Source organism: Rhinatrema bivittatum, chromosome 5 (genome assembly GCF_901001135.1).
Source record: "Rhinatrema bivittatum chromosome 5, aRhiBiv1.1, whole genome shotgun sequence".
NCBI classification, from domain to species: Eukaryota; Metazoa; Chordata; class Amphibia; order Gymnophiona; family Rhinatrematidae; genus Rhinatrema; species Rhinatrema bivittatum.
Genome location: NC_042619.1, coordinates 7,754,723 through 7,776,848, shown reverse-complemented (window position 1 = coordinate 7,776,848; position 22,126 = coordinate 7,754,723). Strand labels below are relative to the sequence as shown.

The following is a 22,126-nucleotide window of genomic DNA, read 5'->3' as shown; positions in this document are numbered from 1 at the left end:
CAACATCTTATGAACTCCAGAAGGAGCCTCAGTGCAAGGAGACTGTATCCCTCATGTCCTGCCTTAGGAGTCAGGTTCATCCTGTTCCCAAAACAAATCCCCAGAGACATCCGACACTTTTCAGAGAGTACAGAGACAGACAGAGAGAGAGAGAGAGAGAGAGAGACAGATGTCCCCTCTGAAGCTGCCCATTCGGATGTATCTTTAATTAAAGGAAGAAGAGTTAAAATGACTTCACTCTCAGAAATCAGGACCCCCCCAGCACCCGTCAGCGATCAGAGGCAAGGATGAGCAGCTCATGCCCCTGTGATGGGGACCCGGCGCGCCCATGAAGACAGAACAGGATCCTTACCTCCGTGATGAGCAGGAGTCCCATCAGGTAGAAACCAAAGCAGAGAGCCGCTAAGAAGAGGGTCTTCCTCTTCCAGTCTCTCAGGGAGGGGACTTCATCTATCACGGCTGTGGTGATTCCCTCCATGTTACCAAACTGAAACAGACCAAGAGGGGGTTTCAGGAAGGAGCAAGCAGTCTGGATCCCTGGGATGAGCAGCTTGGACTCTCTCTACCCCTCGGGATCCTGCCAGCTACTTGTGGCCTGGCTTGGGAACAGGATGCTGGGCTTGATGGACCTTTAGTCTGACCCAGTATTGCAAGTCTTATGTTCTTATGAGCTGCATTTGTCCTGAGTTGACCAGTTCCTGTTCTGTTTGCTCACAACAAGCATCTGAACTATATTTATTTATTAGATTTTAACCTGCCAGCTTGCAAACACCGCCCTAAGTGGAGTGCAACCAAATAACATATACGGTAATTACAATGACCTATGGTGAAATTACTTCTTACCTGTTAACTTCCTTTTCTTGAGTCCAGCCACACCAGTCCAAGTGAATGGGTTATGCCCATCAAACAGCAGATGGAGACAGAGATCAACAGGTTCGCTGATGTCATTCCTTATAGGCATCCATGCTGACCTCAGCCTGCCGGTATTATTTGTAACAAGCTAACCGTGTGAACACAAACATTCCTCTAACGAATAATCTTTGTGTATAATTTCACACCCTTTCGATCTAACAGACCATCATAATAGACAGAACGTACCTTTCTAATCATGGACACAGCAGCACTCCATGATCACAAAGATACGCGTTATGATTGCCAATTGTGGTGCCTTACTGCGACCGGACGCACTCACCCTAGTCTTCCTCTCATGCCACCAATGCTTCTGGGCCACTGACTGCGTGGCTCCACTAGATGCATGCGTGTGCCACTTGGTGGGGTCTTAAAAAGACGCCACCAAAGGAATCTCCTCAGCGGGTGCCTCCTGATGACATCATGTGGCTGGGGATTTAAACCCAGCCATAACCGCTCTTTTTTGCCTAAGCAACATTTCCCCTGAATTGCAGTTGTGCCTTGCTCCAGCCTTCCATCCTTGTCTCATCCGGGCTGTCTTCCAGCCTTCCATCCTTGTCTCATCCAGCCTTCCATCCTTGTCTCATCCGGCCTGTCTTCCAGCCTTCCATCCTTGTCTCATCCAGCCTTCCATCCTTGTCTCATCCAGGCTGTCTTCCAGCCTTCCATCCTTGTCTCATCCGGGCTGTCTTCCAGCCTTCCATCCTTGTCTCATCCAGCCTTCCATCCTTGTCTCATCCGGCCTGTCTTCCAGCCTTCCATCCTTGTCTCATCCAGCCTTCCATCCTTGTCTCATCCAGGCTGTCTTCCAGCCTTCCATCCTTCTGTCTTCCAGCCTTCCATCCTTGTCTCATCCGGGCTGTCTTCCAGCCTTCCATCTTTGTCTCATCCGGGCTGTCTTCCAGCCTTCCATCCTTGTCTCATCCGGCCTGTCTTCCATCCTTGTCTCATCCGGGCTGTCTTCCAGCCTTCCATCCTTGTCTCATCCAGGCTGTCTTCCAGCCCTCCATCCTTCTGTCTTCCAGCCTTCCATTCTTCTGTCTTCCAGCCTTCCATCCTTGTCTCATCCGGGCTGTCTTCCAGCCTTCCATCCTTGTCTCATCTGGCCTGTCTTCCAGCCTTCCATCCTTGTCTCATCCAGCCTTCCATCCTTGTCTCATCCGGGCTGTCTTCCAGCCTTCCATCCTTGTCTCATCCAGCCTTCCATCCTTGTCTCATCCAGGCTGTCTTCCAGCCTTCCATCCTTCTGTCTTCCAGCCTTCCATCCTTGTCTCATCCGGGCTGTCTTCCAGCCTTCCATCCTTCTGTCTTCCAGCCTTCCATCCTTGTCTCATCCAGGCTGTCTTCCAGCCTTCCATCCTTGTCTCATCCAGGCTGTCTTCCAGCCTTCCATCCTTGTCTCATCCGGGCTGTCTTCCAGCCTTCCATCCTTGTCTCATCCGGGCTGTCTTCCAGCCTTGTCTCATCCGGGCTGTCTTCCAGCCTTGTCTCATCCAGCCTGTCTTCCAGCCTTCCATCTTTGTCTCATCCAGCCTGTCTTCCAGCCTTCCATCTTTGTCTCATCCAGCCTGTCTTCCAGCCTTCCAGCCTTGTCTCATCCAGGCTGTCTTCCAGCCTTCCATCCTTGTCTCATCTAGGCTGTCTTCCAGCCTTCCATCCTTCTGTCTTCCAGCCTGTCTTCCAGCCTTCCATCCTTCTGTCTTCCAGCCTTGACTCATCCGGGCTGTCTTCCAGCCTTCCATCCTTCTCTCATCCAGGCTGTCTTCCAGCCTTCCATCCTTCTGTCTTCCAGCCTTCCATCCTTGTCTCATCCAGGCTGTCTTCCAGCCTTGCCTCATCCAGTCTGCCTTGATCAGCTTTGCCTCGCTCTACCTTGTCTTGTTCCTACCCTGTTTTTGTTACCTTGTCCTTGTAGTCTTGTCTCGCCTTTTCTGTCCTGTCCTGACGTGTCCCTTGTATCTAGTCTGTCTTGGGCTGACTCTCAGGGTTTGACCTTGGCCTGGATCTTGAACACCCTCTTGCTATGTGAATGAGAGAGACTGCATGGGTATGTGAGAGAGAAAGAGAGAGATCTGTGTGCGTGACAGCATGTGTGTGCGTGTGAGGGGGGAGAGAGGATAAAGATTGTGAGGCCCCCTCCCCCAATCCACAATAATATGTGGCTGACTGGAAATGAAAAAATCCCAGACATGGAAAGCTGGAGATTTTTAATCCTATTTCAAATTTTTGGTGATATTTCATGTGTCTGCTATTTGAAATATTTGGTGTTTGGGAAATATTAGAAAAATGTTATGAGTCATTTTAATTACTGGATGTTCATTGTCTGTTGCCTGCTTGACATTTATTCTTTTTATTAGTATGATTTTAATATTATGAATGATGTTTTATATCTCTTGACTTTATTACTTAAAGTTTTATAAGGAATGATGATGTTTCTCTTTTTCCACTATTGCACTGCATAATATAGTCAAGCCCACTGTGGTTTGCAGAACATGTGAATGAGTGAGCCAGTGAGCATGTGAGTGAGAGAGAACGAGTGAGCCAATAAGCATATGTACACACAAGAGGACTATTTAAACCAGTGAACATGTGTGTGAGCCAGAGTTTGTGAGCCGGTCAGCATGTGTGCGAGAGAATATAAGGGAGTTTGTGTAAAAATGAACAAGTGTGTTAGAGAGTGTGTATAAGAGAGAGGAGAAAGTTTGTGCTCACTCATATCCCTGACTAATCTCAGGGTGACTGGAATCTAAAGTTCCCAGGCATGGAGAGCAGGGGATTTTTTTTTTTAGCTTTAATTATTGGGAGTTATTTGATGCATCTGCTGTTTTGAAATATTTTATTGATATTTGGAAAAAAATTTTAAATACTGTTATATGTTTTTAATCATTGGATGCTCTATTCATCAGCTGCTTTGAAATATGTATTCTTTTTATGAGTATAGTTTTACTAATATGGTTGATGGTTCATATATCTTGATTTTGTTTGATATTTAATGAGGAATGGTGATGTTTCTGTTTTTCCATTGTTGCACTGCATACACAGTCTGTCTTGTTACAGTTTCCAATTCAGTTTTTGTCTGCATGTTTCTAGTTATACTTTGTCTCTTTATCTTACTCTCCAATGTGAATAATGTGCTTTAGTTTTCCACATTATGCTTTTACCCTCTCCCCATGATTACGTTTCCCCGAATCTTCATTGACACTTTAGATGTCCAAGCTTACACACTTCCCTCTGTACTCTTTCATAACTTTAATGTAATCTTCTCCCACTTCTTCCAATAACACCTCCAATTCCCCTCAGCGTATTATTAACCTTCCCCCTATCTTCCGCTTAAACCCCCTACCCCTCCCTCCTCTTCCCCGTTTGAAAATCACCTTGTCGTTCTCATCCCCGCTGTATATATTGTACATAGAATATTAGTTATAAATTTATCTTTCAGTTAACCTATTTATCCAGCTAATTTCTTAAATGTTATCATATATCACGTATTTTATCTTGGTTCCATGTAAAGGCTATGCCTAACTGACAGATTCCCTGTCCAAGTTTCAAGTTATTTGTAAACCAATACGATGTGCAAACGGATGTCGGTATATAAAAATGCTAAATAAATAAATCAATAAATCCTGTGTTTGGTAAAAGTCTTTCTGTTTTCTGCATCTGTGACTGAGGTGAGGTATTCTGCTAGCATGTGGTTTCTCTGTAGGGATCTATAACAGCTTGACTTGTTCTATTTTCCTAATATCAGGCATATTATAGTGTTTTAGGGCCTGGTGTAATATTTGCAGTGTTGCCTTTTCATAGGCAGGGTTGTTACTGTTTTGAGTGCTGGCAGTTAGTGCTATTTTTGTATGGAAGGTTTACTAAATTGTAATTAAGTTTGCCTAAAGCTTTCTGAGGGCTGAGCTGCTTTACGATACTCCCAATACCATATGACTGCAGGTGTCTTTTTTTGCAGAGTCTTCTGGTTGGTACCACAGCAGTGCATGTAAATAATGCACATATTGGGGTAGATTTTCAAATACCGCGAATAGGCGTACTTTTGTTGGCGCTCCAGGCGCAAACAAAAGTACGCTGGATTTTAGTAGATACGCGCGTAGCCGCGCGTATCCGCTAAAAACCTGGATCGGCGCACGCAAGGCTATCGATTCAGTATAGCCGGTGCGCGCCGAGCCGCGCAGCCTACCTCCGTTCCCTCCGAGGCCGCTCCGAAATAGGAGCGGCCTTGAAGGGAACTTTCCTTTGCCCTCCCCTCACCTTCCCCTCCCTTCCCCTACCTAACCCACCCGCCCGGCCCTGTCTAAACCCCTCACTTACCTTTGTCGGGGGATTTACGCCTCCCGGAGGGAGACGTAAATCTCCGCGCGCCAGCGGGCCGCTAGCGCGCCGGGACGCGACCTGGGGGCGGGTCCGGAGGGCGCAGCCACGCCCCCGGACCACCCCGGGCCGTAGCCACGCCCCCGGAACGCTCCCGACATGCCCCAAAAACGCCGCTGCGCTCGGTCCCGCCCCCGACACGCCCCCCTCCGAAAACCCTGGGACTTACGCGAGTCCCGGGGCTCTGCGCGCACCGGTAGGCCTATGTAAAATAGGCTCACCGGCGCGCAAGGCCCTGCTCGCCTAAAACCGTCCGGATTTGGGCGGATTTAGGCGAGCAGCGTTCTTAAAATCCGCCCCTTTATAAGTGATATTGTTACTTTAGAGCACTGAATGTTCTTTTTCATGTAACATCTGTTACTATAAATGCACAATTCTAAATTATTTGTGGGAAGGTTGGGGTCAGGAGTGTGTGCAAGGCAGAAAGGTTCGCCTATGGTACCTAATGCCCTTGCACCAGCCCTGGCTGCACTGCACCACAAGAGAAAGCAGGATTGCATCTGGAGCTGGGCTGCTCTGGGTTAGTGGCTCTCCCCAGTCTCGGCCAGAGCTTAACTTTCTCTTTTTATAAGCCCAGGGAACAGTATGGATCACTTCTGATCCCCCCTTCTCTGGTGTCAGTAGGCAGAGCCGAGCCTGGGGAAGCATAAAAGCAGCAGCCTGTGTAGGCTGCAGTTAATGGGAATGCATTAGAGGGGTGGGAGGGTTGCACAAGCTACAGGCACAGGAAGGAAGGGGGAAGCCAGGAGGAAGGGCCTGTGCAGTGCTGGGGAGGTTTCTGTCTGAGGTGACTGCACTGAGCTCTGAGAGAAGCAGCGGCTGTGGAACCAGCGAGTCTCCTAGAGAATGAGATTGGGAAAGGGAGGAGGCTGCTGGAGAATGGGGAAGGGCTGGCAGCAAGCAAGAGCTTTACACCGTGATGCAGCAGTGCTGAACTGGGGGCGCTCACTGTCGGGCTGATACAGTACAGTGCGCTCCGACGGAGCGCACTGTTAATCCGCCCTTGGACGCGCGTTTTCCCTTACCCCTTATTCAGTAAAGGGTCGAAAACGCGCATTCAACCCGCGGCACCTAATAGCGCCCTCAACATGCAAATGCATCTTGATGGCCCTATTAGTTATTCCCGCGCGATTCAGAAAACAAAATGTGCAGCCAAGCCGCACATTTTGATTTCAGAAATTAGCGCCTACCAATTTTTTCGGGCACCGGGAAAGTGCACAGAAAAGCAGTAAAAACTGCTTTTCTGTGCACCCTCCAACTTAATATCATGGGGATATTAAGTCGGAGGTCCCGAAGGGTAAAAAAAGTAAAAAAAAACATTTGAAGTCGGCCCGCGGCTGTCAGCGGGCTCGAGAACCGACGCCGGCAAAATTGAGCGTCGGCTGTCAAACCCGCTGACAGCCGCCGCTCCGGGCCAAAAGGAGGCGCTAGGGACGCGCCTCCTTTTGCCTGTTTCTACCGCCAGGCCTCATTTAAATACAGAATCGCGTGCACAGGCGGACTTTACTGAATCGGTCCGTGTGTAAGCAGTACAAAAGTAACCTTTCAGAGAGAGAGAGTGTGTGTGTGCGTCTGTGTCAGAGAGAGTGAGAGAGACACCCATGCACAGTTTGTCTGTGAGAGAGAGTGTGTGTGTGCGTCTGTGTCAGAGAGAGTGAGAGAGACACCCATGCACAGTTTGTCTGTGAGAGAGAGTGTGTGTGTGTCTGTGTCAGAGAGAGTGAGAGAGACACCCATGCACAGTTTGTCTGTGAGAGAGTGTGTGCGTCTGTGTCAGAGAGAGTGAGACACCCATGCACAGTTTGTCTATGAGAGAGAGTGTGTGTGCGTCTGTGTCAGAGAGAGTGAGACAGAGAGACACACACCCATACATACTTTGTGTCTGAGAAAGAGTATGTGAGTTCGTGTGTGCCAATAACGTTTCTGCAATCTAACAATCTGCTTGTGATTGAGCGTGTGTGAGGCTGACGCTGGCTGGCAGTGTCATTATTTGGAAATGGTTCAAGCGCCAGGCCAGGAATCCAGGATATATAATCTATAAGAGATATAAGCAGATGTGTAGGGGGGGGGGGCAACCAATTTGTATGGCTGGAACGGGGGCTGTAGCTCTGCTCACCCCTGGTCTAGAATGTCCACAACTTCTTTTGTATTTAGGAAAGATGAAGTTTATTTTGGCTCAGTTTTGCCAGGTTCCAGGGTTAACTTGGCGTGCTTTTGGGAGCTGTTGACACATGTGCTGCAGGAAGTGTGCATGAGGGCATCAGATACCCCCTGGGCCGGTTTTGAAAAAAATCCCCCAGGCTGATATTTTCCCACAATCCTCCCCTGATAGGAAGGGTCCTGAACTGGTCAACTGGACTCAAGGAAAGAAAATTAACAAGTAAGAAGTAATTTCACCTTCCTCTTCATCTAGTCAGAGCAGTCCAAATGAATGGGATGGACCTAAGGTACTCCTGAATAGGGTGGGCTGCTGTCAACACTCAGAAGCAAAGGAAGTCTCCTCTCTGATACTTAACACACTCATCCTTCTGGCCAAAGAAGCAGCTACGAGAAACACAGCTTTCAAGGCAAGCAGATTTAAGGAAATGTGTTTGCTCACCGGAAAGAGCAATACCAAATTCAGGTTCCAGGAATGAACAGGAGACCTAAGCAAAGGTCTAATGTGCCTATTGCCCTTTAAAAAGAAGACGCATCTGGATACAATGACAAGAGCCTTCCCGAAATGTGTCCTCTGAATCATGATAGTGCTGCCACCTGCACTTTCAAACAATCGAGTGCCAAACACGTGGAACGGCCTTCCTGCAAAAAGTCCACAATGAGCAGATCAGAAGCCTTCCTTGGAAAATTCACACATAAGCTAATGATGAGGGAAAGACTTCTTAGCTTTTGAAGAGTAGGAACAACTGCTTGAGAATTTCTTTTTTTTCCCTCCCCCAAAACACTCCCTCTGAAAAGCAGGCCTTAACACAAAATTGATCTGGATCTTTGTGGAAAAGCAGGCCTTGTGACAGCAGCCCCTCTTTGGAGGAAAGTCGCAGGGGAATGCTGCTTAGCAACTGCCCAAGATCCACCTACCAAGGACGTCTGCACCAATCAGGGGCTACTAGGGTCACCAAACCCGGATGTTTCGACATTCACTGAAGAACTCGTCCCCTCATGGGCCGTGGAGAAAATACAAACAGAGCTACTTCTGTCGGCCAAACCTGGACAAGAGCATTCTTGGATGTCGCCAAGAAGTCCATCTTTGGAAGCCCCTCCCTGGCCACAATCCGATTGAAGGCTTCTGGGAACAGAGACAGATTGAAGGCTTCTGGGACAATCACAACCTGGTCGAGAGAGTCCACCTGCTACATTGTGCTGCTGACAAGGCCTGTTCTGCCCAAGCAAGAAACAGATCCACCTCCAATGATAACTTAATTCTTCTGGTACCTTCTTGATGATTCACCTATGCTGCCACTGTGCCAATTTCAGACATTATTTTTACAGCTTGATCTTTGGAAGAGGTGTGAAGTGGAAAAGAGCTAGATGAATTTCTCTGGCCCTCTCAGGTCTCCACCAGCCTTGCGCCCTGTGACCCAGACAATGCATTTTCCAGCCTGTGAAATTGGCATCCATTGTCACAGACACCCAATCTGCGTTGTGGTCCTGCTGGCGAGCCGCGGGCAGCCAGCAGGACCCTTGTGTTTGCTTCCGTCCATGCCTAAGACTCTGCCAGATCCTGTCCAGGTAAGGATGAACCAATTTCCTTTCCTTGAGCAGAGCCACCATAACCACCACCATCATCTTCGAAAAGGTCCTTGGGACTGAGCATAAAATTGAAAATGTTGACCTAGAACTTTAAAACTAAGGAAGCGTTGATGATCCTTCCTGATCAGAATGTGTAGGTAACCTTCGGTAAGATCCAACACAGTCAGGAATTCTCCTTTTTTACAGCCATAATCATTGACTTAAGTGTTTCCATTCTGAAATGAGTCATCTTTAGGAATTGACTGACCTGCTTCAGATCTAGAATGGGATGGAAGGAACCCTCCTTCTTGAGAATCACAAAATAAACTGAAAGCCGACCAAGACTTTTCTGCCCCTTTGGAACAGGAACTATGACCTTCAATTTGAAAAGTCTTCCCAGCATTTTTTTTACCACTTCCCTTTTGTTTCCTCCGACTTAATATTGCACGATATTAAGTCGGAGGATTTACAGAAAAGCAGTATTTTCTGCTTTACTGTACAACGTTTTTGGCTGCTCAGAGATTAACGCCTGCTCTTGGGCAGGCACTAATTTTTAAGCATAAAATGTGCGGATCGGACGCACATTTATTTTTCTGTATGTGGGCAAATAGTTAATAGCCTCGTCAACATGCATTTGCATATGATGAGCGCTATCAGTTTCTGGGGGGGGTGGTGGGCTTTGATGCGCGTTTTGGACGCACTAAACCCCTTATTGTATAGGAGGTAATGGACATTGTCCAAAATGCGCGTGCACCTGCGGGTTAAACAGTGTGCTCAGCTGAGCGCGCTTTACTGTATCGGCCTGATTGAGGGTAATCAAAGCCCCCATGTGTAGGAAGTGCCCTCATAAACCCAGCAACCTCAGTGGGCAACTTTTTCAGCAACGCAGTTCTTAACCCATCAGGCCATGCTGGGCACCCTCTCTTTACAGACCCAAAGCCATCCAAACCAAAATCAAACCTCAGTCTTATCAACAAAACGTTAGCACCCTTTCAACAAGTCACACGCGAAACTGTCTACGGTTCCAGTTCCTGGGCCTGGACACCAATGGGACAACTTTCAGCGTCTCCACAGAGGTTGCAAGTCTGGCAGACTGTGTACCCATCGGCCTGCAGGCTCCCTGGGGAATCTGTTTATTTGTCTGTATTTATTACAATTTGATTTCCTGCTCCATCAGAAAAGAAAAACAACAACAACATGTCATATAAACCCAATGCAAAGAAATCATAAATACCGTACAAACGTGAAAATTCAGGGCCAGTGGGTCCTTTGCCTCCATCAGCCCACAGTTTGTTCCTGTTCGTGAGGACCATTTGGATTCTCATTTTAGACAGGGAGCGGGTATTTGAATAACCAGGAGGGGTTTTTGTTGTTTGTTTTTTTTTTTTTGTTTATTGATGTTGCTATGAGATTGGATAGGAAATTGCCATTCCAGGTATCTTGTCCATCAATACGGTGGCAATAAGCAAAGCACTTTATGCTGGGGAATTTGTGTTTACCCATGTAAAATCGTGGGCAGATTGTTGCCCCTCTCCCTCTCTGCGGGTGAAAATATTCACAGCGCACGAACTCTTACCCACTCAAAATAATGGGCGGAGTCAGGTCGGGAGAAGGAAATTAACACACAGAGATTGTGTCGTAGAGGTGCGAAGGTTTCTGGTTACTCTGTACCTGCGATTCACAGTCCGCGCAGTGCTCACATTTTGATAAAGAAGCTCTGTGAGGTGCTTCCCTTTGAAAAGGAGCTTTCAGTCACACCTGTGGGACTGCAGCCTCTGTGGGGAGCTTATTACCCTCCCCATATCTGGGGAAGACTAATCGGTTATCGACATACAACACATCTATTCCCGTGCTGTGGGAGAGGGAAAAGGGAAATTTGGCAAGGCCAGAGAAGCAAGAATAATATAGTGGAACCCAGCGCTCCCAGCGTCCCGTGACTGCAGCGCAGGAGACGCCACATAATTAGCTCCTTGCTGCATAATTGACAACTTGCCACCTAGTAAATACCTGAAGCTTTCCCACCTCTTAATTCAAAATCACCTCCCTCTCTGCTGGTAAACAGCCTGCAGGGTACAGGATGGGGGGGGGGGGAGGCTGAGGCTGTAACAGATGAAAGACGAGGCAAAGTGCTCCCTTACCCAGTCCCTTCCCTTCTATTCTTCCCCCCCTTCTTCTGACCTGAAGGGAATAGGAGGGAAGTTAGGCTGGACTGAGAAAGCAGTCAGAATGTTTAAACATAGAAATGACGGCAGAAAAGGACCAAAAACGGTCCATCCAGTCTGCCCAGCAAGCCCACGGCAGCACCCGCCATGCGTACAGGTCACCCCCATGCTTATCAGTTTCCCAGACTATAAAGTCAGGGCCCTTGTTGATTGCTGTCTGAGTCCAATTCCCCGTTACCTCTTGCCGTTGAAGCAGAGAGCAATGTTGGAGTTGTATCAAAGGTATTAGGCTTATTAGTTAAGGGCAGTAACAGCCACATCAGCAAGTTACCCCCATGCTTGTTTGTTTTCCCAGACCGCAAAAGTCAGGGTCCTTGTTGGTTGCTGTATGAATCCAATTTCCCTTTTCCTCTTTCCCCCCTGCTGTTGAAGCATCAAAGATCTCTTAAATCAGAGCAAGGATTATTTTGATATAATTCTTGAATGGAGTAATTCCCCTTTAAGCAAAGGTTCTTGCACTTACATATGTGGCCAACCAAACATCACTTGGAATGACCTGGTTGTGTTTTGAAAGTCTGCAACTAAAAAACATTAGAATTTGCTTGATACTGCGTTATCAAGCCCCGCATCCTGTTTCCAACGGTGCCCGATCCAGGGCAGAAGTACCCGGCAGGATCCCAGACGGTAAATAGATCCCATGCTGCCACTGTGCAGGGATAAGCAGTGGCTGTTCCTTAAGTCTGCTTGATCAACAACAATTTATGGGCTTCTCCTCCAGGAACTGCTGGCAGAGAGAACATCACTTTCACGTCATGGAAGCCTTGACGAGCGCCACTACCCATGACAAGTTTCAAATATGTGCTGGTTCAACACCTTTCCATATTTACTACCACGTCTCCAACTCACGTGCACACATATTTTTTCTGTGTAGTTAATAGCATGACAGACTGCTGATCCTGAGGGCACGTTTAGCACACAGAAGCTCACACGCTCAGAAAGATAACAAGGACTCTCTCAAAAAAAAAAAATATATAAAAAAGGACGACAGGCAACCCAAGCCCCATCGTATTCAGAAATTTTAATCTGCACGCTGAACAACCAAAGCCAAGGCCTGTAGCGGATTCCCTGCAGGCTGCGGAAAGAGGAAATCTCCAGCAGATACCGTTCATACAGCCACACACTGAAGAAAGGGATTTAAAGATCCAGGGTCATGGAGCCGTGATCCAATCATGTCATCGTTTAATCTGAGGTCGTCGATAGCAAGAATATTGTAAAACGTAAACCTCAGATAAAACCAGTGCACGCCACTGTGAGCCCGGCTGTTAGAGGCGTTACAGAACCAGCGGCTTTCTCCATTCATAGGCTCATCAGAGAGACGGGGATCAACGCCCCTCACGCCAATAATTCCCACTGCCCACTGTTCACAACCAGAAGGATCTCCAACAGACAAGGAAGTGGCAGAAATGGATAAAAGGGGCCTGTAACTATCTGTACTTACCAGGGTATCCACACCCAGGGTGAAGAGCATGAGGAAGAAGAGGATGGCCCAAAACGTGGAGCCAGGCAGCAGTGCCAGGGCTTCTGGATAGGCAACAAAGGCCAAGCCGGGACCTAAAGAGTTAAAACCAAAAGGTACAGCGCGGTGGTGAAGGAAAGCAGCAATGTGATTGGCTGAAGAGGAGACACTCCCTGTACCCATCCCCCTCTGCTGAAGCCATTCACTATAACACCCTCCCCTCCCCACCCAGACACTCATCCCAGGAGGTCAGGAGACAGTCTCACTATAACACCCTCCCCTCCCCCCCACCCAGACACTCATCAGGAGACAGGTTTCACTATAACACCCTCCCCTCCCCCCACCCAGACACTCATCCCAGGAGGTCAGGAGACAGTCTCACTATAACACCCTCCCCTCCCCTCCCCACCCAGACACTCATCCCAGGAGATCAGGAGACAGTCTCACTATAACACCCTCCCCTCCCCCCCACCCAGACACTCATCAGGAGACAGGTTTCACTATAACACCCTCCCCTCCCCCCACCCAGAAATTCATCAGGAGACAGGTTTCACTATAACACCCTCCCCTCCCCCGACACTCATCCCAGGAGGTCAGGAGACAGGTCTCACTATAACACCCTCCCCTCCCCATCCACTCATCCCAGGTAATGGACTTCTCCTCCAAGAACTTATCCAATCCTTTTTTAAACACAGCTATACTAACTGCACTAACCACATCCTCTGGCAACAAATTCCAGAGTTTAATTGTGCGTTGAGTAAAAAAGAACTTTCTCCGATTAGTTTTAAATGTGCCCCATGCTAACTTCATGGAGTGTCCCCTAGTCTTTCTACTATCCGAAAGAGTAAATAACCGATTCACATCTACCCGTTCTAGACCTCTCATGATTTTAAACATCTCTATCATATCCCCCCTCAGCCGTCTCTTCTCCAAGCTGAAAAGTCCTAACCTCTTTAGTCTTTCCTCGTAGGGAAGTTGTTCCATTCCCCTTATCATTTTGGTAGCCCTTCTCTGTACCTTCTCCATCGCAATTATATCTTTTTTGAGATGCGGCGACCAGAATTGTACACAGTATTCAAGGTGCGGTCTCACCATGGAGCGATACAGAGGCATTATGATATTTTCCCTTCTATTAACCATTCCCTTCCTAATAATTCCCAACATTCTGTTTGCTTTTTTGACTGCCGCAGCACACTGAACCGACGATTTCAATGTGTTATCCACTATGACACCTAGATCTCTTTCTTGGCTTGTAGCACCTAATATGGAACCCAACATTGTGTAATTATAGCAAGGGTTATTGTCCCCTATATGCATCACCTTGCACTTATCCACATTAAATTTCATCTGCCATTTGGATGCCCAATTTTCCAGTCTCACAAGGTCTTCCTGCAATTTATCACAATCTGCTTGTGATTTAACAACTCTGAACAATTTTGTGTCATCTGCAAATTTGATTTTCTCACTCTTCGTATTTCTTTCCAGATCATTTATAAATATATTGAAAAGTAAGGGTCCCAATACAGATCCCTGAGGCACTCCACTGTCCACTCCTTTCCACTGAGAAAATTGCCCATTTAATCCTACTCTGTTTCCTGTCTTTTAGCCAGTTTGCAATCCACGAAAGGACATCGCCACCTATCCCATGACTTTTTACTTTTCCTAGAAGCCTCTCATGAGGAACTTTGTCAAACACCTTCTGAAAATCCAAGTACACTACATCTACCGGTTCACCTTTATCCACATGTTGATTAACTCCTTCAAAAACGTGAAGCAGATTTGTGAGGCAAGACTTGCCCTGGGTAAAGCTATGCTGACTTTGTTCCATTAAACCATGTCTTTCTATATGTTCTGTGATTTTGATGTTTAGAACACTTCCCACTATTTTTCCTGGCACTGAAGTCAGGCTAACCGGTCTGTAGTTTCCCGGATCGCCCCTGGAGCCCTTTTTAAATATTGGGGTTACATTTGCTATCCTCCAGTCTTCAGGTACAATGGATGATTTTAATAATAGGTTACAAATTTTTACTAATAGGTCTGAAATTTCATTTTTTAGTTCCTTCAGAACTCTGGGGTGTATACCATCCGGTCCAGGTGATTTACTACTCTTCAGTTTGTCAATCAGGTCTTCCACATCTTCTAGGTTCACCATGATTTGATTCAGTCCATCAGAATCATTACCCATGAAAACCTTCTCCATTACGGGTACCTCCCCAACATCCTCTTCAGTAAACACCGAAGCAAAGAAATCATTTAATCTTTCCGCGATGGCCTTATCTTCTGTAAGTGCCCCTTTAACCCCTCGATCATCTAACGGTCCAACTGACTCCCTCACAGGCTTTCTGCTTCGGATATATTTAAAAAAGTTTTTACTGTGAGTTTTTGCCTCTACAGCCAACTTCTTTTCAAATTCTCTCTTAGCCTGTCTTATCAATGTCTTACATTTAACTTGCCAATGTTTATGCATTATCCTATTTTCTTCTGTTGGATTCTTCTTCCAATTTTTGAATGAAGATCTTTTGGCTAAAATAGCTTCTTTCACCTCCCCTTTTAACCATGCCGGTAATCGTTTTGCCTTCTTTCCACCTTTCTTAATGTGTGGAATACATCTGGACTGTGCTTCTAGAATGGTATTTTTTAACAATGACCACGCCTCTTGGACATTTTTTACTTTTGTAGCCGCTCCTTTCAGTTTTCTTCTAACAATTTTTCTCATTTTATCAAAGTTTCCCTTTTGAAAGTTTAGCACGAGAGCCTTGGATTTGCACACTGTTCCTTTTCCAGTCTATATTGGGACCCTTACTTTTCAATATATTTATAAATGATTTGGAAAGAAATACGACGAGTAAGATAATCAAATTTGCAGATGACACAAAATTGTTCAGAGTAGTTAAATCACAAGCAGATTGTGATAAATTGCAGGAAGACCTTGTGAGACTAGAAAATTGGGCATCCAAATGGCAGATGAAATTTAATGTGGATAAGTGCAAGGTGATGCATATAGGGAAAAATAACCCATGCTATAATTACACAATGTTGGGTTCCATATTAGGTGCTACAACCCAAGAAAGAGATCTGGGTGTCATAGTGGATAACACATTGAAATCGTCGGTTCAGTGTGCTGCGGCAGTCAAAAAAGCAATCAGAATGTTGGGAATTAGAAAGGGAATGGTGAATAAAACGGAAAATGTCATAATGCCTCTGTATCGCTCCATGGTGAGACCGCACCTTGAATACTATGTACAATTCTGGTTGCCGCATCTCAAAAAAGATATAGTTGTGATGGAGAAGGTACAGAGAAGGGCTACCAAAATGATAAGGGGAATGGAACAACTCCCCTATGAGGAAAGACTAAAGAGGTTAGGACTTTTCAGCTTGGAGAAGAGACGACTGAGGGGGGATATGATAGAGGTGTTTAAAATCATGAGAGGTCTAGAACGGGTAGATGTGAATCAGTTATTTACTCTTTTGGATAGTAGAAAGACTAGGGGGCAATCCATGAAGTTAGCATGGAGCACATTTAAAACTAATCGGAGAAAGTTCTTTTTCACTCAACGCACAATAAAGCTCTGGAATTTGTTGCCAGAGGATGTGGTTAGTGCAGTTAGTGTAGCTGGGTTCAAAAAAGGTTTGGATAAGTTCTTGAAGGAGAAGTCCATTAATGGCTATTAATCAATTATTCTTAGGGAATAGCCACTATTATTAATTGCATCAGTAGCATGGGATCTTCTTAGTGTTTGGGTAATTGCTAGTTTCTTGTGGCCTGGTTTTGGCCTCTGTTGGAAACAGGATGCTGGGCTTGATGGACCCTTGGTCTGACCCAGCATGGCAATTTCTTATGTTCTTATGTAAATAGATAATGCCCTCGCTCCCCGAGGCAGGTCTCACCTGAATCAGCCACCTTGCCCACGGGTACTCTCTTCTTCCATGCCATATGACCCAGCACAGAGAATATGGCAAAACCAGCAAAGAAACTGGTGCAGCAGTTTCCAATGGCAATGACAAGGGTGTCCCTGCAGGAGGGTAACAGAACAAAATCCTAAGAAAGCAAGGTACATGCAGCAGCCACGTCGGTCCATGCAAAACCTTCAGCCTGCCCCTGCCTTGTCAAATGTACCCTCTCTGTTCCCTGGTACTCATCCGCTCCTGTGCCTTACATCCTCAACAGAACTGCCTGCCCCTCCACAGCTAAAGAATGGGATCATCCCCCACTTCCAACAGGGAGAATTAATTCACCGGCAGCTGCAGCTTCTCAGATGCAAGGCTCCAGTGAGTCACAAAGTACCAGAGACCTGAGCATTAACCCCTCCTGCAGAAACGCAGAGGCATCAGACCAGGAACCTGGGCATTAACCCCTCCTGCAAAACCCAGAGGCATCAGACCAGGGACCTGGGCATTAACCCCTCCTGCAAAACCCACAGGCATCAGACCAGGGACCCGGGCATTAACCCCTCCTGCAAACCCAGAGGCATCAGAGCAGGGACCCGGGCATTAACCCCTCCTGCAAAACCCAGAGGCATCAGAGCAGGGACCCGGGCATTAACCCCTCCTGCAAAACCCAGAGGCATCAGAGCTGGGACCCGGGCATTAACCCCTCCTGCAAAACCCAGAGGCATCAGAGCAGGGACCCGGGCATTAACCCCTCCTGCAAAACCCAGAGGCATCAGACCAGGGACCCGGGCATTAACCCCTCTTGCAAAACCCAGAGACATCAGAGCAGGGACCCGGGCATTAACCCCTCCTGCAAAACCCAGAGGCATCAGACCAGGGACCCGGGCATTAACCCCTCCTGCAAAACCCAGAGGCATCACCCCAGGGACCCGGGCATTAACCCCTCCTGCAAAACCCAGAGGCATCAGACCAGGGACCCGGGCATTAACCCCTCCTGCAAAACCCAGAGGCATCAGACCAGGGACCCGGGCATTAACCCCTCCTGCAAAACCCAGAGGCATCAGACCAGGGACCTGGGCATTAACCCCTCCTGCAAAAACCAGAGGCATCAGACCAGGGACCAGGGACCTGGGCATTAACCCCTCCTGAAAAACCCAAAGTATGAAGCCCTGGGCTCACCTGATCACATTGTTATCAAACTTGTTGTACGACGCCATGGAGAGCAGACCCCCAAAACCGATCCCCAGAGAGTAGAAGATCTGAGAAGCAGCGTCATTCCAGACCTGGGCAGAGGAAATGATAAGAGCAAGACAGGGCGTGAGTGGCAGCAGCGAGGAACCTACCCACCCCAGCGTCTAACCTGGCAGCACCTGCTCCCAAAGCCTGCAGCGCTGGCCCAGATCCTCAAGGAGGAGGTCCTGTGGCTGGCGGCAGCAGTGCTTAGAGCCAGCGCTGATGACTAAACAGCAGCCCAACTTTCTCGGGTTTCCAGCTTTGCTTCCCTATCTGGGATAGACATGGAGACCCGTTTAGAAATTCCTTGGGGGCTTCCTATTGAGTCCGCACTCGGAAGCCGGCTGAGACAGCTCCACTGGGACTCTGTGCACCACCCAGGGACTGCTGTAGGCTGCAGAGACTGCCGAGCACGATCCCATCACAGACACCGCCAGCGAGGGGGGCCGAGGCAGGGTTACCTGTGCACTCTGCAGTCTCTTCCAGACATGGGGGCTGAGGCAGGGTTACCTGTGCACTCTGCAGCCTCTTCCAGACATGGGGGCCGAGGCAGAGTTACCTGTGCACTCTGCAGCCTCTTCCAGACACAGGGGCAGAGGCAGGGTTACCTGTGCACTCTGCAGTCTCTTCCAGACACAGGGGCCGAGGCAGGGTTTCTGCAGCCTCTTCCAGACAAGGGGCCGAGGCAGGGTTACCTGTGCACTCTGCAGCCTCTTCCAGACAAGGGGCCGAGGCAGGGTTACCTGTGCACTCTGCAGCCTCTTCCAGACACGGGGCCGAGGCAGGGTAACCTGTGCACTCTGCAGCCTCTTCCAGACACAGGGGCCGAGGCAGAGTTTCTGCAGCCTCTTCCAGACACAGGGGCCGAGGCAGGGTTTCTGCAGCCTCTTCCAGACAAGGGGCCGAGGCAGGGTTACCTGTGCACTCTGCAGCCTCTTCCAGACACGGGGCTGAGGCAGGGTTTCTGCAGCCCCTTCCAGACACGGGGCCGAGGCAGGGTTACCCGTGCACTCTGCAGCCTCTTCCAGACACGAGGCCGAGGCAGGGTTACCCGTGCACTCTGCAGCCTCTTCCAGACACGGGGCCGAGGCAGGGTTACCCGTGCACTCTGCGGCCTCTTCCAGACACGGGAGCCGAGGCAGGGTTACCCGTGCACTCTGCAGCCTCTTCCAGACACGGGAGCCGAGGCAGGGTTACCTGTGCACTCTGCAGCCTCTTCCAGACACGGGGCCGAGGCAGAGTTACCTGTGCACTCTGCAGCCTCTTCCAGACACAGGGGCCGAGGCGGGGTTACCTGTGCACTCTGCAGCCTCTTCCAGACAAGGGGCCGAGGCAGGGTTACCCGTGCACTCTGCAGCCTCTTCCAGACACAGGGGCCGAGGCAGGGTTACCCTTGCACTCTGCAGACTCTTCCAGACCCGGGGCCGAGGCAGGGTTACCCGTGCACTCTGCAGCCTCTTCCAGACACGGGGCCGAGGCAGGGTTACCCGTGCACTCTGCAGCCTCTTCCAGACACAGGGCTGAGGCAGGGTTACCTGTGCACTCTGCAGCCTCTTCCAGACACAGGGGCCGAGGCAGGGTTACCTGTGCACTCTGCAGCCTCTTCCAGACACGGGGCTGAGGCAGGGTTACCTGTGCACTCTGCAGTCTCTTCCAGACACGGGGGACGAGGCAGGGTTACCTGTGCACTCTGCAGCCTCTTCCAGACACGGGAGCCGAGGCGGGGTTACCTGTGCACTCTGCAGCCTCTTCCAGACACGGGGCTGAGGCAGGGTTACCTGTGCACTCTGCAGCCTCTTCCAGACACGGGGCCGAGGCAGGGTTACCTGTGCACTCTGCAGCCTCTTCCAGACAAGGGGCCGAGGCAGGGTTACCTGTGCACTCTGCAGCCTCTTCCAGACAAGGGGCCGAGGCAGGGTTACCTGTGCACTCTGCAGCCTCTTCCAGACACAGGGGCCGAGGCAGGGTTACCTGTGCACTCTGCAGCCTCTTCCAGACAAGGGGCCGAGGCAGGGTTACCTGTGCACTCTGCAGCCTCTTCCAGACATGGGGCTGAGGCAGGGTGACCTGTGCACTCTGCAGCCTCTTCCAGACAAGGGGCCGAGGCAGGGTTACCCGTGCACTCTGCAGCCTCTTCCAGACACGGGGCCGAGGCAGGGTTACCCGTGCACTCTGCAGCCTCTTCCAGACACGGGGCCGAGGCAGGGTTACCCGTGCACTCTGCAGCCTCTTCCAGACACGGGGCCGAGGCAGGGTTACCTGTGCACTCTGCAGCCTCTTCCAGACACAGGGGCCGAGGCAGGGTTACCTGTGCACTCTGCAGCCTCTTCCAGACACGGGGCCAAGGCAGGGTTACCTGTGCACTCTGCAGCCTCTTCCAGACAAGGGGCCGAGGCAGGGTTACCTGTGCACTCTGCAGCCTCTTCCAGACACAGGGGCCGAGGCAGGGTTACCTGTGCACTCTGCAGCCTCTTCCAGACACGGGGGCCGAGGCAGGGTTACCTGTGCACTCTGCAGCCTCTTCCAGACACGGGGCCGAGGCAGGGTTACCTGTGCACTCTGCAGCGTCTTCCAGACACGGGGCCGAGGCAGGGTTACCTGTGCACTCTGCAGTCTCTTCCAGACACGGGGGCCGAGGCGGGGTTACCTGTGCACTCTGCAGCCTCTTCCAGACACGGGGCTGAGGCAGGGTTACCTGTGCACTCTGCAGCGTCTTCCAGACACGGGGCCGAGGCAGGGTTACCTGTGCACTCTGCAGTCTCTTCCAGACACGGGGGCCGAGGCAGGGTTACCTGTGCACTCTGCAGCCTCTTCCAGACACGGGGGTCGAGGCAGGGTTACCTGTGCACTCTGCAGCCTCTTCCAGACACGGGGCCGAGGCAGGGTTACCCGTGCACTCTGCAGCCTCTTCCAGACACGGGGCCGAGGCAGGGTTACCTGTGCACTCTGCAGCCTCTTCCAGACACCGGAGCCGAGGCAGAGTTACCAGTGCACTCTGCAGCCTCTTCCAGACACGGGGGCCGAGGCGGGGTTACCCGCGCACTCTGCAGCCTCTTCCAGACACGGGGCTGAGGCAGGGTTACCCGTGCACTCTGCAGCCTCTTCCAGACACGGGGCCGAGGCAGGGTTACCCGTGCACTCTGCAGCCTCTTCCAGACACGGGGCCGAGGCGGGGTTACCCGTGCACTCTGCAGCCTCTTCCAGACACGGGGCCGAGGCAGGGTTACCTGTGCACTCTGCAGTCTCTTCCAGACACGGGGGCCGAGGCGGGGTTACCTGTGCACTCTGCAGCCTCTTCCAGACACAGGGGCCGAGGCAGGGTTACCTGTGCACTCTGCAGCCTCTTCCAGACACGGGGCCGAGGCGGGGTTACCTGTGCACTCTGCAGCCTCTTCCAGACACGGGGCCAAGGCAGGGTTACCTGTGCACTCTGCAGCCTCTTCCAGACAAGGGGCCGAGGCAGGGTTACCTGTGCACTCTGCAGCCTCTTCCAGACACAGGGGCCGAGGCAGGGTTACCTGTGCACTCTGCAGCCTCTTCCAGACACGGGGGCCGAGGCAGGGTTACCTGTGCACTCTGCAGCCTCTTCCAGACACGGGGCAGAGGCAGGGTTACCTGTGCACTCTGCAGCCTCTTCCAGACACGGGGCCGAGGCAGGGTTACCTGTGCACTCTGCAGCCTCTTCCAGACACGGGGCCGAGGCGGGGTTACCTGTGCACTCTGCAGCCTCTTCCAGACACGGGGCCGAGGCGGGGTTACCTGTGCACTCTGCAGCCTCTTGCAGACACGGGGCCGAGGCAGGGTTACCCGTGCACTCTGCGGCCTCTTCCAGACACGGGGCCGAGGCAGGGTTACCCGTGCACTCTGCGGCCTCTTCCGGACACGGGGCCGAGGCGGGGTTACCCGTGCACTCTGCAGCCTCTTCCGGACACGGGGCCGAGGCGGGGTTACCCGTGCACTCTGCAGCCTCTTCCGGACACGGGGCCGAGGCAGGGTTACCCGTGCACTCTGCAGCCTCTTCCAGACACGGGAGCCAAGGCGGGGTTACCTGTGCACTCTGCAGCCTCTTCCAGACACGGGGGTCGAGGCGGGGTTACCTGTGCACTCTGCAGTCTCTTCCAGTCCGCCGTGAGGTAGAAACGCACACCCTCGATTGACCCCTCCAGAGTTGCTCCACGGATGATGAGGACGAAGATAACCAGGTAGGGAAAGGTGGCCGTGAAGTACACAATCTATGGGAGAAGAAGGGGAGGCATTCAGGAAAGGAAGCCTTGGCCCGGCAGGAGAGTGAGAGCACAAGAGGGAATGGAGTGCG

General features: G+C 50.4%; 1 protein-coding gene across 10 annotated transcripts in view; it reads right to left on the bottom strand.

Annotated features, from left to right (window-relative positions):
• The window catches only part of LOC115091758 (sodium-dependent proline transporter-like), a 163,980-nt gene that overhangs the window by 13,826 nt on the left and 128,028 nt on the right, over positions 1–22,126 (bottom strand). For all 10 annotated transcript variants that reach the window (XR_003856811.1, XM_029601945.1, XM_029601944.1 and 7 more), the window contains 5 exons: positions 21,909–22,043; positions 17,758–17,861; positions 16,576–16,700; positions 12,670–12,782; positions 353–487 (listed from right to left, as the gene is read on the bottom strand). Coding sequence is in view for 9 of the 10 variants with exons in the window: in XM_029601945.1 (XP_029457805.1) it covers positions 353–487; positions 12,670–12,782; positions 16,576–16,700; positions 17,758–17,861; positions 21,909–22,043 (612 nt within the window). In the remaining variant the exon portion in view is untranslated. The remainder of the gene's footprint in view (positions 1–352; positions 488–12,669; positions 12,783–16,575; positions 16,701–17,757; positions 17,862–21,908; positions 22,044–22,126) is intronic.